The following is an 18,200-nucleotide window of genomic DNA, read 5'->3' on the forward strand; positions in this document are numbered from 1 at the left end:
ACCGCTTCTGTTCAGCGGCCGTAGCCAACAAACGGTGACTGTGACCAAGGTACAGACGAACGCAAGGTCCCGGTCTTTTTAGCGGCTGTTGCAGTGACGTTAAGCCGAGAAAGAGTGGCTGTCAGTCGGGCACAAAGCCCCGCAAGGTCGCTGCCTTTTTAGCGGTCGCTGTTGTTATATTTAGACGATAAAAGTGACTCAGCCAGGTACAGAACTCCGTGAGAGCACAGGCTTTTATAACCATAAACATAGCATCATCTAGCAAAGCCGCTGCTCTGTGTAGCAATGTCTGGCAATGCTGGGGGAAAAGGCTCTCTCCAGTATTTTGAATTTGGATTGCAGTAGCCATGTTAAACGCTAGCTGTCAGTATTACATATTGGACCTTTAATAATTAGTTTAATAAGTTTTATCACTGTGAAACAATTCTCTTCTGCACTACAAAAAAAAAGCCAGAATAAAAAAGCACAAATTATTTGTCTTGTGTGGAACTTTGCTCCTTTTTCAACAGTCTGGGACAAAATGTGATGACTTTCCATTTTTTGTGATCGAGACGGTTCAACGGTGGCCGGAGGTTAGCCTCCCTGTTAATGCTCATTCTATTATAAATTCTCAGACCTGGCATATTTTGCTCTTGCTCGCATTGATCCGTGATTGTCGCACATCCCTATTTCAACTCTATTCTCACTGCTCAAAAAGATTGCTGATTTGGTTAGTGAGAAATGCATGCACCCCTTTGCTTTCGCAAACTTCTTTGTCAGTGTCAACAGAATCTAGAGTTACTGTGGAGATATTAGGAGACCTTTTCTTGCTGCCGTGGTGAGTTACAGGGCACCGGGAGGACATTTGGCCCCTATCAACAAGACATTGGCATGCAAAAGACCAGTCCTGCTCATTCTAAAAAGGATCAGATTTTACTGACAAGTCATTTCGGAGCAGGTCTAGTGGAGCCAATGTTGCCCTTGCAGGGAAAAGTGATACAGCAGAGGAGGAGGTAAAGTGCATCACAAACCGATAAGCGGGAGATAAGGAGTCCACCGCGGAGGCTGCGGAGGATTAGACTGTTGGCATGAAAAAGCAAAGAATCATCTCAGTGTAGCATTCTACTACCCAATGCTACAGTCATCTGCAAATGCAGACCATATCAAAGCTCGCACACATGAAAAGGAAACCAAGAGAAAGTTAGTTGAATGGTTGACTTCATCTACAATGTGTCTGTGTTTTGCTATAGTAAAAACATACAACATGTAGCCACTACATGGCATAAACCAAGCGTATAGACGGCCAACAGCCTTGCACTTTCAAGTTTTGTAGCAACAGAAAGACAAGTGAACAATGAATATGCTGAATGTGCTGGGAAGACGGATGCAGCAGTCAGATCAATCAATCATAGAAGTTGGTTAGAGAAAACAAGATACCATTAAAACATGCTATTATTCAAACAAACAAAGCAGCAACTCAATAAAACTCAATTAATTAAATTAAATCCATAGCACCTGTTTCCATATAATTGCATTAATTATACCCCTTTTTACACAGGACACCCACGCATGACACGCTCAACTGCACACACATTTAACAGGATTTTAACCCATTCATGAGACTACTGTCACAGGTTAATCCCTCACCATCACCGTTTAGAGACTCAAGTGCTACTGCAGATCCATACACTTCTAAATTACATTACATACCAAATAAACTTTAGTTTCAGTTAAGTACCCCTCCTCTGATCCCTTATATCTTAAATGATCTTAATCTTGCATCTTATATTTAAACGGAATAGTTCAATGTTTTAACATATATACCTATTTGCTGCAAAAGCAATCAATATATTAATGTTAAGAACAGAGCTGGAGCCACAAGCTTAACATAAAGACCAGGAGATACAGGTCTACCCATTTCCCTAAGTGAAAAGCTACACCTAACAAAGGCCCAAATGCTCGCTAACTAACACGCTGTATCTCGTTTATTTAATCTTTTCATTTCATTTATTTTTATTTCGAACAAAACTAAAAATACATATACACATACAGCATGTACCCATATATACATATACATACATACATACATATGCATATATGTACAAATACACATATATAAATATATCTATAAAATAAAAGTGTGTAGCAACACACCAAAGGAAAAGGAACAATCTCCATCCAGTGTTTACAAGTAATATTAAAAATACTATTACCATTTTTGATTTAAAAAATTTGTCCGAAAAGGAGCAGGATGAAGCCGAAGCTTGTAAAGTTTCCTAGCCCTGATTCACTTTAAGTCATTTCTTTATATGTCATATATTTTTACAACATGATAATGAATATACACAACAATACATCTCTAATTCTTCACATACCAAACCCTTTTGTTTATTTATTTACATTTTGAGTACATCAACAACCCATTTCCGAAAATCCATCATCCTAACAATCCATACACTAACCCCCTTTCACCATCATCTGTCTTCCTCTTCATATCCTTTTAATAAAGTGTTTTTATATAACTTTTTAAACTTTGTTATGTTTGTACAATGTTTAAGCACCTGGTCTAGCCCATTCCACAAACTCACCCCACCGATCGTGATGCACATACTTTTTAAAGTTGTTCTTATTTTGAGTTTTTTAAAGTTTATTTGTTCTCTCAGGTTATACCCACCCTGTCTTTCCATAAACATTTTTTGTAAATGTCCTGGAAGTAAATTATTTCTTGCTTTGAACATGATTTGTGCCGTCTTAAATTTAACCAGATCAATGAATTTCAGAATGTGTGACTTGAAGAATAAAGGACTTGTGTGCTCCAGGTATCCAACATTATTTATGATTCTGACTACTTTCTTTTGTAATGTGCATAACGGCTGTAGGTTGGTTTTGTATGTATGTCCCCAGATTTCCACACAGTAACTTAGATATGGCTGTATGAGTGTATTATACAGAGTATGTAATGATTTATTGTCTAAAATATGTCTTGATTTATTTATTATTGCTATCGTCTTTGCTAGTTTTGCTTTGACATGGTTTATGTGAGGTTTCCAGCAGATTTTGTGGTCTAAAATCACACCAAGAAATTTATTTTCATATACTCTTTCAATACTTATGTTATCGATTTGTATTTCTACTTGACAGTTAGTTTTATGTTTTCCAAATAACATTATCTTTGTTTTGCTTATATTGAATGAATTAATTTATTTACATCAAACCACTGTTTTAATTTGACAATTTCTGATGTGATCTCCAAAAGCTGCTGTAAATTATCACCAGAACAGAAAATATTTGTATCATCCGCAAATAGAATACATTTTAGTATATCCGATACCCTGCATATATCATTGATGTAAATTATGAAAAGCTTTGGTCCGACCGACCCCTGTGGTACCCCACATGTTATGTTCATGTATGTTGATTTATGATCCCCAATTTCTACAAATTGTTGCCTGTTTGTTAAGTAGCTACTCACCCATTCCAATCCAACTCCTCTGATACCATATTTCTCTAATTTATGTAATAAAATGTCATGATTTATGGTGTCAAATGCTTTCTTTAGATCTATAAAAATTCCCACTACATGTTTCTTTTTATCTATGCAATTTGTGATTTCCTTAACTAATTCCATTAGGGCCAAAGTTGTTGATCTATCTGCCCGGAATCCATATTGACTGTCCACTAGAAGCTTGGATGTTTCGATAAAATTATCAAGTCTTTCTGTAAAAAGCTTTTCAAGGATTTTGGAGAACTGGGGGAGTATAGAAACAGGCCTGTAATTTGTGAAAAGGTGTCTATCCCCAGTTTTATATACTTCTGTTCACAAACAGAAATGCAAAATGACAATTTGCAGATCTAGAGCAAGCTAATTGCATGTACACACACTGATTGTTACACCACTTTAGTATCCAGGTTTACAGATGTAACTGATCAGTAAACAGATTTTTTAAATGTCATGTAAATGTAAGATGAGATTTATTTTGTGAATATTTAGTTAACAGATTACCTTTTTATTTCTATTAATTGTAGCTTTTTACTATTCTGTTCCTTGAGTTAACAAGGGAGCTATCTAACATGTTGTACAGTTAGGTTGGCGGAGGGATATGATGAGGAGATGATGAAGCACGTTTTGTTATGAGTCTTATGTTGTCCTACACTTAAAAGTCGTTAAAAATGGACCAAGTTACACAGTCAAAGCTGTCTTCGTGCTCTTACTCTATCCACGTTGCGAAAGTACTTGTATGTAATAACGACGAGTTAACAGTTAACGCTAACAGTAACTAGTGTTGCATAAACAAAGAAACCCGTTTTCCATACATTGGTAGGGTTCAGGTTATGCACGTTCAGAACTAGTTCGTACCAATGTGATGGTCGACCACGTCGGAAACCGTAAGTGTTTATCGCTGTTCCGAACAGCAACACCGGGAGGCGGAGCGAAAACTAAATTAAACCCTGGTTAGGAGAAAGGTTGGCATGTGACCCATTCGGATCAATTAAAAACTTTTAACCCACATCGGTGTGATCTAAAAGGACGATTAATGTTGTGTGACCATACTTTGTCATGTGCTGCAAAGCACTGCCAAGCAATTATTATCTTGAGCACAGAGATTTGTCAGCTCCGAGAACTCCAAGTAGACATCCTGTGACAATATTAATTTACCTGCAGAGCCATTCATATTCTATGACATTTCACAAGTGATTGCTTCTCTCCACAGTGTATCCATCACTGCTGTTCACCAGTGATTTAAGAGGACTCTCTACTTTATTATTAGAGGGTTTGAACCACACACAGGTGCCACGTTGGCCCACAACTGTATCAATAGCAGGTTTTAAACACAGTTCTCTCTTTACACCACAAGTAGGGCAGTGACCCCTGTGAGCTGTCAAGATACTCTGACAAATATTTGACTCTTTACTTCATTGATTGTTGACATAGACTCATCTTTCTGTCATGAGAGCATCACTCTTCTCCTTTCCTGTCTCATTTGCACTCCTCTGTCTCTACTGAGAAACTTTAACACCTACAGTATGTCTTACCCCTCCACTCCTCTTGTTGTAAATGTTAACACTCTTAATATAACATATTTTACACTTACAGCAATATTAACTTACAGTATAGATGTCATTATTCTTCCATCTCAATTCACTGTCAGGGTATAATATATTATTCTATGAATGAAATATTCAATAATAGGTAACTTCATTTTAGCAGTCTAGTGTAGAATATTATAGTAATTCCCACTGTGAGTGCCTGAATGGTTGCTTCCCTATTGATCTCCTTGGAAATAGTGAGGATGTATCACAAAGATGAGTAGCATGGGGAGGTCAGATAATTAGGTCAGCACTGTAATGTTAGATTCTGTTTCCCTGAGTGCTTAAGAGATTCGAACCACAAAGTTTCAATTACAGTGTCTATAAGGGGAAATACTAAGGAGATGGATGGCTTCGATCTTTATCTCAGTTTCTCTGTTACACCATAAACATTCCAACAGCAAATATACACGTACTTAATGGAATGGTAAATTGGTAAATATATTAACTACCACCAACAAAAGTGGTTCTTGAAGAACTTACTGTTCTTCCTATTTATTCAGACTCCTTGAGGATGTTTTTCTGTCTGCATGCGGTTTAAAGCGCAGCTGAAGTCATGAATGTCTCCTTGTTTAATGTCCTTTCTAGGCGGGTATACTGTAACTAAACTACATGTTATCATTAACAAGTTTATACAAGTGTCAATTCAACTTATTGTTGACATAAGCGGAGCTATGGATTGGCAGTAAGTTTATAGCCCTGTGTTGGGGCTTGCATGTCATGCAAATTCACTCAATCACACTTCCGTCTGAACCTCAGCAATCTATAACCTAACTATATACATTTGATTGGTAGAGCATGGTAGCGGTAATACACTGCCTGGAATGGAAGTGTTGTTGCTCAGCTCAAGCATCAGCAAGCCATTTTGTCAGCTTTTTACTGATTTACACATTACAAGGAAATTGTTAAAAATGAGCACATTTTCACAAGGATTTGCTGTCCCTTCACATCTAAAAGTTAGATTTCCTGGAGTACAGAGACATTATTTACTGCAGTTTACACTAAACATGGTCATCTGTGGCAAACACATCTCTGATAAAGCTTCTTGTACTAGAATGAAGACAGAACTTGGAGAAAACATTATTTGAATGCTGATTGTGCATCAAGCTGTGAATATTTTCCGAAAGAATTTTTTTTTTTATTATTATTATTATTCATTCACATTTTTGGAACATTTCAAAATATTAGAGATACATTTTTTAAATAACCAGCCGTATTGTCAGGGGTCTTTTTATTTTTCAGCCTAATACATATAAAGTTATTAACCCTCCGTGTAGGAGAAGGTGCATTAACCTCTCTTTTAGCTTGTCTGATCCTATAGAAATTTGAGTTTGGCTATCATCCGTAAAAGAAGCCAAGAAATTTCTCCTACCTAGCATGGTCTGACACAGTAACTCTTAATAGCCTGAATGCTAACTAGCTATATTGCCAGCTCCGGCTAACAAGCTGAATTAGAGCCTGGACTTTGGACTCTAGTGCTGCGTATTGGTCTCATGTTGTTGTTCTCTGCAGTCTGTTTTTTTTGGCCAACGTGGCTGCATGGTGCGTTATGTCTTTAAACTAGAGCTGGCTGCAGATGTTTTATTTCAGTAGTTTTTTCTTTTAGAGACAGTTTGGCCTACATCATGTTTGGCTCCAGTCCTTCATAACCATTCATTTATTCCTTCTTGCTCAGACCCAGCTTTCCAGATCTGGTCAAACAAAGGCCTGCTAACTATCAACGACCTCTATGCTGATGGCGTTTTCTATTCTTTTTCAGATTTATTAGCAAAGTTCAACCTTCCAAATAGCCATCTATTCCTCTACTTTCAAATTTGACACTATTTACGATCTCAGTCGCCTAACTTTCCTAACCAACCTCCAGGTTCTATGATTGATAAATTCCTATCACAAAACTCAAGTCAACGGGGCCTCGTATCTACAGTTTATAATCTCATTTCAAACATAAAGTCAAACTGTTTGGACACCCTAAGGACCACTTGGAGCCAGGATCTCGGTGTTACTTTAGCAGATGAGCAATGGGAACAGATATTAGACGGTGTACAGTGATATTAGCCATACAATGCAAGATTCTACACAGAGCCCACCTTACAAACGTAAGATTAGCTAGAATATACCCGATAGAACTGATAAGTGCAACAGGTGTAATCAATCGCCTGCCGACTACATTCACACCTTCAGGAGGGGAGTTTGTCAGAGTATAATTACTCAGCAAAAAAGGGGTTTCACTTTTACACAGCTTCAGCCAGGGTCCTTGGTTATTGCCTGAGCAAGGCACTGTTAAACACCTTGGCCAGACCTCTCTTTTTCTTTCTCTCACTGTGCTGTACATACAGCGTTATAACACACTCCCACATTCACACTGCAAAACTGTCCTCGCACAGGGAGGTTGATAGTGGCTCAGGGACCATCGTTAAAGCCCAATGTAAACCGTTATGTAAACTATGTTAAAATGTCCCTTACACAGAGGAGTTTCCCACAATTTTTATTTTAGGTTTATTTTTAGTTAACTAATACAGAGCATCTCTCTTAAGTCATTCATTGTCTGCAGTCATTGAGGTTTCTGTAGAATAAAGTTTAGTTTAATTTCCCCACCACTACGTCCTATGTGGTTTAGCTTCCTGAACGTGCATGGCTGCAAGACAGAATTAAGTAAATATTGTAATTTCTGAACAAACAAGGGTTCAGAAGAATAATAATGCCACTGTATACTGATGTAAAAAATATTGACCAATTTGGTGACAATCTTCCCACTTTTCTATAAGCAGCAGAGGCATTAATCAGACTTCACATCATATCTGGTCATTGTCTGTCTCTCTTAGACAGACATAACTGTTCAACCAATAAACAAAGATAACTCTAAGAAGAGATTATTTTATTGAGAGCATCACAATAAAATACAGAATATTTCTTATTTTAATGTCTAGTCTTCTGTGTAAGCTTGTGCGTGTTGGAGAGTGGGGGCGTATTTTGTACTCTTTTAATGTTTAATCTTCTTGTAATGTCTATTATATTTTATTGTTCTACCTACCTGCCCAGGGACTACAGGTAGAAAGTGGCAATTTGCTAAACCCCTGAACATTACATCTCTCCCTGTTTATATAAGGTTAATTCTGTTTGTGCATTGCCCCTGTTCAAATGAAACAGCATAACATAACAGAGGCAGCAGTGATGTCTGGCCTTAGAACGGGTGCATCGTGACTATGTTGCTATAAGAACAGTTCTGTCAAAGTGACTACTTTATTAGCCATTATCAAAGAGCAATTCTTACATCATATGTTGGGTAAGGTGTTGAGGCCTGACTGCAGATTCACTTAATGTGAGCTGAAGAGAAGAGTTTGGTGTCACTGTTGATCCACTGCATCAATCTTCTTGGTGGCCTCGAAATAGGTTCATATTTTATGCAGGTCAAATAATACGGAATAAACTCCAGAAGCATTGCATGCATAATGAAATAGCCTCCTCCTCCTCTTTGGCATGCTGCTGCATAAAAATAATATTGGAAGAGTGGACCACACACACACATGCATGCAAACATACTCACTCTCTAACACACACATACTACAAAGTGTGACCTTCAGGTTTGATCATCTGCAATGCAGTGATTAGTTTTATTGGTGTGGAAGCAGACTGCATTGATAAGACTTTTTCCCTGCTCAAACGGTCTTCACATAATTTGTGCTTCTTTTTATACGTCACAGACTCTTCATGTCACTCACACTCACACTGTGAATCCATGAAGTGATCTGATCTCAGCAAAAAAAATACTGCATGTCCCCGTGTTCAACCTGTTGGACCATTTTCAAAAGGGCAACAAGTGTAATCATTGTGTAATTATGTCAAGACTCTTAGCTTGGCAAGCTGTCTGCTGGGACTCACCGTGCTCTCCTTCAGCCTTTAGTGCCTTACATAAATGCCGCTCCAAAATCTTAGCAATAGATGTTACCTCCATATCTGGCTGCAAAAGCCTATACTGGATCAATCTTGATTTCTCTTAATTTAGAATAAACACGTCCTATGCACTGCTACTCGGGTTTTTGCGTCCCTCATGAAATCCCACAGAGCTTGACACAACCTTTTAACCCAATCACAGGAGCATGGCCACCTTCTAATATACACACACATACGTCACCTGTCACCTACTTGTGAAGACCCTGCCACCATCTCCCCAACAGAACCTTCCAGCATGCAGATAACCATATCCCACAGATAGCACTGACACTTCCTCAGCTCGCTGGAGGTAACCTAACAGAAATGTCAAGTGCTGTCATGTCATGGCTAAATGGTGTTTGGTGAAATGGCAACTTGTATACTGCCTGAATGGCATCATGTGAGAGATACTAAGTCCCCAAACAAAAAGGTCTCGCAAAAATATTGTGCAGCTGGTGAGTTTAGCAACATGTTTGTACAGATGTGTTTCAGCCTCCACTATGTCCCCTGGTGCTGTATCTGTCTGGTCTCTGACACACTGTACCTGAGCACTGAGTGCTTCACCGTCTCTAGCCTAGTGTGTATAACTGAAAACAACAGGCCTACAGGGAGCAGTATAAAACTGTAGTAAAATGAACTTCAAGACAGGGATGTGCAAGAGGTGAAAACAAGTATGAAAATAAGAACTTCCAAATGGTTATCATTAAAATGTTGACAGAGCTATGTAAGTGTCCAGGAACAGGAAGGCAACAAGGCAACAAAGTGTTGGGCTAGCCAGGTTTGATGAATGAGACGGAAGCTCTAGGGCTAATGCCCTCTTTTTTCACAGCAAAACTGTTTGGAAGTGTTTTACTGCTCCCAAACAATGTACGCACAAATGAATACAGAGAGAGAGAGAGAGAGAGAGAGAGAGAGAGAGAGAGAGAGAGAGAAGGGGAAAGACAGAGGCAAAAGCAGCACAATACTGCCTGCTGCACTGCAGCAAAAATCTACACAGCACACCGTAGCCACCACACAACCTCCAGCACAGCACAGAACAGACTCCTGTACGGAGGGAGAGGAGTGAAAGACCGAGTGAGGTAGACAGTGTGTGTGTGTGTGTGTGTGTGTGTGTGTGTGTGTGTGTGTAAAAATTGAATGACAATAGAGAAAGCAAAATGTTATTTTTCTATCGTTATATAGAAAAATAACAGCGCCTTTACCTATTTGTTTGGCAAACGCAGCACCTTGCTGGATGATGTCACATTTTGATCCGGCAAAAGATGAGCCAGCTTTGACTTTTTTGCTGGGGGACCCTGCTTTTTTTTGCCAGCCCCCTCCAAATGACTGAAAGGGTTTTATTCTTTCAGTGCTTAAGTCCTTCTGAACGTGGCCTAACAGTCCATAGCCTCAACAGAGACCTCTGAAATCTGGACCAAATTATAGCCAAAGAAAAATAAAAGAATCACAAAGTGAACTTCAAAGACATTTAGCACAGAACAGACAATTCGAAATGGGTATAAAAAGAGATACTGAAAGACTGAGTACCCTAACCTGGCCATTAAGACACACCTGGCAACCCAGTCAGCTCTGCCAACAATAAGGAGCAGTAGAGCGAGAGAGAGTTACACAGCTACAATGCAGCCTGTAAAAAGAAATAATAATACAGTTCTTATTACCAAGAACTCAACTCTCTCCCAAACCAAAATTATATTGTATATATTTTAATGGATCTCTTTTGTTGAATAGTTATCACCATTACCTTTACATTCAACAGGTAAATCATATGTCCGGACTATTTGTCCTTTTCTTTCTGAAATCACACTGTGGACCTTGCACACATGCCTTGGGAATGCTGTATTGGCATGACCATAATAAGGTAGAGAGAGTGATAGAGGTAGATAGAAAGATAGAGACGGTATCCTGCTCTGTCTATCCCGTCAGTAAGGAGCACAGTCAGATGATGGACAACAGTAATAAATGAGCTACAGGCCAACAGTGATGAAATTAAATGAAATGACATTATATCAGCAATCAATCATAATCAAATCATTAAAATGTACTTCCAGCACAGGAAAAAACGCTGGCCCAGCTGACCTCACTCTGTGTTTCCCTCCACCAGTCCTCATTGCTATAAAACAGTACAACAGCAAGCCATCACTTTAGCAGTGGACCTGTGGCTATATGATTTGTAGTAACACGTACTGTGGCTTAATAACACACAGACACACCAGTATGTTCAGTCTGGTTTGTTTGATGAAAGGTTAAAGATGCCACATCCCTGTCATCAGAGCCACAGGGAACATGACCCAACCTTCTTGCTGTATAGCATAGCAACATGCTAATGTGACTGCATCATATTCCACTCCTAGATGACGGCCTGGAAACAATATTACTGATAACGTGGACTCACACGACACACTCCATCACTTTTATACTTTAACATCAGGTAGAACATTAACAGGCTCTATCATCATATAAATAAAAAAGTGCATTAAAAGTGTATTAAAATTACAATATTGGAAACTAAGACATTGCCCATTGGTTTCTATAATCCACGTCAGTGGTTTTCTGTTTCATTATCTACAGTAAATGTTTGTTTTCCATTGGATTGATTTCATTCCATCTGCATTTGTATTTTTCCCATTTCTTTTACTTTGTATTTCTATCAAATCCTATCAAGTATGAAGTTTGCCAACTGTCCTCATCCGGCGTACCTGCTGTGCATCATGTTCTCAGATCTGAGTAGACCGTTTATAGCTCCATCCTCAAAAGAAATAATTCAGAACCAGATTAAAATACCTTTTTGTCACCTGCTTGAGTATTTTCTTCTGATTTAAGCAGGTTAGCTCTATGAGATCACTTGTGTGCCAATATTACATCCACTCACCCCATGTGCACAAAAAGTTTATAATCAACTTTTAATCATTCTACAATTTTGGTAACAGTACAACTTTTACTTCCCCTTTCTTCTTTATTACTATTATACTGAATATATGATACTAATACCGATACCTCAACCCTGCAACTCTAAATACCAAAACCAATACCAGTTCTGTCTTTGTTCCCAGATTTTAAACTTGTGTCTCACTGGGAGGAACTTAATCATTTTTATGTAGAATAATTTGATGCCAGGGAAAGCTATGGCACTAAAAAGTGGGTCAGCAGGCTCAACTTGACTCAATGTATGTGAATGATTGTGGAAAACTGAATTTTAAGAACTGCATTTACAAATAAACTATTTAATGTGGATCCATCACGTCATAGCCGATAAACGGTCCACTTGATAAAGTATTTTTTTCATTGAGAAATCAGATTTTCATATTATTTACCTTAATGTAAGCTTAGTTTGTAATATTTATTCACATAATGAAGACTTATGGCAGCATTAAAAAAATGTAACCTACATCAACATCTATTCTCAAAAATAAATACCTCAGTAAACTGAAATTACCTTTACCATGGTCATCAATGTGATGAAGGCCTCCAAAAAGAAACATTAGCAAGATACTCTTGACATCACTCAAAGTAAATTGGTGAGTACTACCTGAAGGATTTTTGGTATCTGCATTACCCTTTAGGCTATTTACAATGATGTGGTCATCTCTGCAGTAGTTCCATTGGAACTACAGCGTGACTGTACTGGGAACTGTGCCAATGGCTTTGGTGAGCTACTGGTCATAGGAAACAAAGCTAAAATAGCATTAGATACACTCATATTATTTTAAATGGTTTGTTTTCAACACAAGCACAAAATCAATGTGAGTGTGTGTAATACACATATCTCTGTAAGTTATAAAACCACAACATTATGTTGGGTTGGATCCAGATCCGGGATAACACTGTACACTGTAGCATGGGTATTAGAATAGAAGCAAAGAACCACTAAAGACAAATGTGTGAGAGAGTGTATGTACCGAGGAAGGTATTAGAAATTAGCGAGATTGAGAGATGGTTGGGTCAGAGAACAGAGAGCAGGACAAAGAATGCTACCAGCAGTTGACAATGTTGATTACACTGAATTGTCACAGCAATCATGTCATACCCTGAACTCTGAGACAAAAGCTCTCTCTGGAGACAGAAGCCCACACACCCATTAAAATGGTCTCATCCACTTCCACGGTGTTAACATCAATTGCACAAAGAGGCATTTCTGACACCTCAGCATGCATCTATGGTAATGATGATGAACTTCAAAAACGCTCATCTCTGTCAGCTCTGCTGTACAACTATGTACAACTCTTCAAACTTCTGGCTCCGTAAATCAATAATCTCATCGTCTAACGGAATTATTCTCTCTTGCTATTCATCTCTCAATCTCATAACTTTGTCATTTTATTCTGAATCAGAGCGCATCGCAACAGCCTTGCTCAGGAGCTCAGCAGCTCCAGGAAAATCACAGCAGCTCTACAGCAGCTATCATGTTTCGAATCCACTGGGGTCCTGGAAGTTGTGAGCATTAAGATGTGTCATGTGTTAGGGAGAATGTGCTTAGAGCTGTGTTACAATCCTGCTCGTCACACAATGCCACACTTTCACTCACAGAAGTGGGGGATTTGTCATACAGCTCCTAATATTAGGGGCAGACGATGAGCCAAATTACAAGATGATTTATGGAGCCTCTATGAGATACAGAGCAGAAAACCAAGTGGGGAAAAAGCACAGGATATACTCTCCTGCTGAGATACCTCAATTTCCCAGTGTTCCTGGAAATAACAGAGCTTTCAAACTCATACTTGCCCTCGGTAAAGCCACTTATAATCTATTGAGGTCAGTGAAATCAGGGAGTCCATGAAATGAATGTTTACAAAAAAATTAAAATTGAACCTGTGTCTTTTATTTTAAGATAAGGTTATTACAACTAGCACAACTTAACTATCTCTTCACTGCAATACAATAAATTATATTTTCATGTTTTCTACATGGATCATCAACCATTGAAGAAGTTGACTTGTTGCCAGAAACATGCATGTAAGATTGTTGTTTTGAAGCTAGTTAGCAAGTCAGCATTTTGATTGAGCTGCCGTTAGCTTAATTAGCTAGCTAGCCACAGCAGATAAAATCTGCCACTTACAGTTGTCATTTCAGCCAGCAACATCTAGGAAGCTTGCAAGAGATAAGAATCCTGTTTTTCAGGGGAGCATCCCTAAAATGTCAGTGTTAGCCCAGAGTTACATGAAGAAACACAGCCTCCTTTATCATTTGAATAGGGCCAGTTCAGAGAGCAGGGATGCCAACGCATAGAGCTTCAGAAAGAAAGTTGAACTTGGCTCAACTTTTGCTGCAACACGAAGCAACGTCATTCAGGACAAAAGGGCGGTAGCCAATCAAATAGTGCAAGCACACATTACAGGCAGACGATTAATGTGAATGGCATATTTTTACTGTTTAGCTCATGATCATCATGACAAAAGGTTAAATAATTGCTGCTGATAACTTACAAGTCTTACAATCCTGTATGGAAATAACACAAATCGCTATACAGTGTTTTGGCGTCTTATAGCCCTTAAAATCTTTGGATCTTTTACCCAAACTGGACTTCCTAGATTGTATAGCCCTTAAAATCTTTGGATCTTTTACCCAAACTGGACTTCCTAGATTGTATTTCATAGTCTCACAGGTGCCGTGGGACCTGAACGCCCGCTCATATAGAACTGACCTAAAATTGAGTTCAAAGTCGTTTCACTGTCATTTCTACTGTCTTGAGATTAGAAATTGATCTCAGTGAAACATTGCTATGGTTAACATATCCCTCATAGCCTAACTAGCAATTTCACGGACCTTAAATGACTCAAAATGATTGAGTACAAGAAAGTTCATAAAACTGTCAATTGAGACACAATTTATCTTATTCATTCAAATCTGACAAGACTGTCAGTACCCATCCACAAATGGCCAATTTTATGCTGCCATCAGAAACCGTGAAAGGGAAGAAGTGTCAAATGCTGTATCATGTAGACAAAACTACTAAAAAAAATCTACTAAAAACTACATATTAAAGCACCCATTATATTCTCATTTTCAGGTTCATAATGTATTTTGAGGTTGTACCAGAATAGGTTTACATGGTTTAATTTTCAAAAAACACCATATTTTTGTTGTACTGCACCGCTCTCTCACTGCTGCAGATCCTCTTTTCAGCTGGTCTCTGTTTTAGCTACAGAGTGAGACCTCTGTTCTTCTTCTTCTTCTATACTATCTTTGATTGCACTGCACATGCCCAGTAGCTCAGATGTAGATCATGTCAGCTAGCTAGCTCCATAGACAGTTTCTACAACTTCGGTCAGTTACAAGGCAGGATTAGCTGGGAGACTTCTAAATGAGGGCGCACATGTAAGTAGTTCTTTTGTAGATTATGGTGAACTTGTGTGTGTTGTAGCAGTACTTTGCTATTGAGAACGAGGTAGCATGCTAGCGTTAGCATTAGCGTTAGCATGCTAACGCTACGAGCTAATGGTTGCGGTTAGCCAGCTCGTTTCTTCACTCGCTTGTGACGTCACAAGCCGTGCCGATTTTGAACAGCTCACCCGGAGACTGAAGGCAGGACACATTCAGAAACTGTTTCTCACTCTAAACAGCATGGGTGGATTTTTTTCACACCCCAAATCCCAGAAAAAAAGTGTTTTTTTTTCATAATATGGGCACTTTAAACACTTCTCTTACAAAGCTGTCTAATTTTGCTAAATCAGCATCCTTCAAAGTAATCACATTCAGCCACATACAGTATGATGTCCCTCACAGCAACCTTTTACACCACAGGTAGCCAACTGTATCTATGATTCAAATCACAAAGCAATCAACTAATCATCGCTCCGCACTCAAATTCTACTTGCCGTTCATTCTGAGGATATTTGTTTGGCCTTTAACAAGATTGCAACAAATATGTTGGGTATTCAATGTACTTCAACACCTACTTAACTAAAATTGAGAGTGTTGCAACATTTGGAGCAAAACATAAATGTCATATTTTTAGCTTCAAATGTTTTAACACGTTTTGGTAGAAAGGAAAGATGCATTGTGTGGTCTAACAAACAAAGACAGAAAGATGTAGGCCTAACCTTTTAAAATGGTTACCAGGTCAATCACAGTTTATGACAATATTATCTCTAATGTCTTCAATCTACTAAGTGCAAGTAAAAATAAAGGTAGCCTCTTCGCACCTTTAGCAAAGCACAAATACATCCCCTGTGCTTTACCTCCATTTGAAAAGACTTACAATTACACCATGTTATTATCCGATTTACAAGCCAATATTGATCCCATGAGCTGACTGAAAATAATTCACATTAGTCAAGTTGGCTTTGAAGACCAGACAGATCAGGTCAAAAACAAGCTCTTAAATGACAACATTCAGTTCATAAAACAGCTCACGCAAACTAGACAGAAGTCACAACCTGCATTTGCAGATTTTTTGGACACTTGTGGAAAGCAGAAACAACACTGAAATATTACACTTAGCTTTGTTAATATTCAATAACTTTTAGTTTGTTATTGCGAATTTGATAGCAAGCAGTTGATCGTTTACACAGCCAGCAGATACAGAGCAACATTTATTCGGATTAATGTGTCTGGCAACTTGACAAATTTAGGTCCAAAATTCACTTTCCATTTAGGTCTGGTTTGGACTATACCAACTCCCAAGGTGAATATATGGCTGCTAAAATGCTTCACTATGTCCACCAGCTAGTTGCTAACTTTGTCTGCCGTTTAGTGCTGAGCAAGTAGTGTACAGTGGGTTCTTAGTTCTTTTTAGCTGACAACAGCTGTCTGCTGCGACTGAAAATGATGCCAATGAGATCAGTGAGAATGAACTAAAGCAATTGTGGGTTGTAAAACCAAAACAATTAGTCGAAAGATGCAAAAACTCTTTGTAGAGCTGAGAGGACTGGTAGAGTCCAGTGATGATTATTTGCAGTATTGTATTTGTAGGTTGTCACTACAAGCAACAGTTTCACATTCAAGTCATTTGATCCATTGTTAATATAAAAATATTGATTATAGCAAACTTTAAATCCAATAATACAATTTACAATTCAATGCTGAAAAAAGACAAGAACATAATGGTTTAATGACACTACTCAATGATGTTTATTTTCAAAAGGGTAAGATGTACGATCAAAGATGTCAATATAGACTGCATCAATGCATTTTCATTTTTGCATGCAAACCTACACTACTGAGCCTCTAACGAATTACAAATGTTAAACACCAAAGTATCAGACAAATAAAATATGTTATCCACCCCAGAACTTATGAGTGAACAGATCCATTTCACGGTGTCTCCCCTTCAAAAGAAATTCCATTAGTCGTCACATACAATAGTACAGTACAATGTAGTGATATCTAATCTCTGCATTTAACCCATCCAAAGCATTAGGAGCAGTGGACAGCTAGCTACAGCATCCGGGGAGCAACTTGGGGTTCAGTATCTTGCTCAGGGACACTTTGAAATGTGGCTGGAGGAGCCTGGGATAGAACCGCCAATCTTGTGGTTGAGGGGCGACCAACTCTACTTTTGAGCCACAGCCACCCTAGTTCACTTCAAGTGAACTACCATCAGGCCTAACCTTGAGGGAATAGAGAGCAGCTCTGTGCCCGGGCTGTGAAACCATCCACCTGCAGATCCAGTAGCCAGTCACCCTTAGAGGCACCTAGCCAGAACCGCATGTCCCATCATCCCTCTCACCTCTGCAAACAGGAGCATCTGGAAAGTATCCAAAGCATCCTGAGAGATGCTTCATGTCTGTCTGTCTCTCTCTCTCTCTCTCTCTCTCTCTCTCTCTCTCTCTCTCTCTCTCTCTCTCTCTCTCTCTCAAGTTGCTTTATTGGCATGACAAAAAAATACATCTGTGTTGCCAAAGCATAAGAACAAACATACAAAACAACAAGGAGTAAATACATCTGATATAATAATACAAGTAAACATATTATAATTATGATATAAATGCAAATACTAAACAAATTCTGTGCATGTCCCTCAAAGGGTACGTTGAAACAATAATATATAAAAAAGAATACAAATAAATAAAAGAATAAAAAAAAAAAATGATAATGTATACAATTCTCTATTTATTGTGCTTTGTACTGCGGCAGGAGAAGACATATTTAGCTGCTAGCCATGTGGTGTTTTTATCTTCCCCTAATAAAAAAGGAAGCTTTTTGTCCTCAGTGTAGGTAGTGAAGCCTAGTATATGTTTTTCAAATTTTTGGAAATATTCGGTTCT

General features: G+C 38.5%; 1 protein-coding gene across 2 annotated transcripts in view; it reads right to left on the reverse strand.

Annotated features, from left to right (window-relative positions):
* fgf14 (fibroblast growth factor 14) overlaps positions 1-18,200 on the reverse strand; it is a 108,635-nt gene that overhangs the window by 83,806 nt on the left and 6,629 nt on the right. The window contains exon 1 of one of the 2 annotated variants that reach the window (XM_036003975.1): positions 8,947-9,112. The exons of the other annotated variant lie outside the window; for it this stretch is intronic. Coding sequence (XP_035859868.1) covers positions 8,947-9,019 — 73 coding nt within the window. The 5' untranslated portion in view covers positions 9,020-9,112. Of the gene's footprint in view, positions 1-8,946; positions 9,113-18,200 lie in introns of those variants that run through there. 2 annotated transcript variants of the gene reach the window in all.

This window comes from Sander lucioperca, chromosome 8 (assembly GCF_008315115.2).
Source record: "Sander lucioperca isolate FBNREF2018 chromosome 8, SLUC_FBN_1.2, whole genome shotgun sequence".
NCBI lineage: Eukaryota > Metazoa > Chordata > Actinopteri > Perciformes > Percidae > Sander > Sander lucioperca.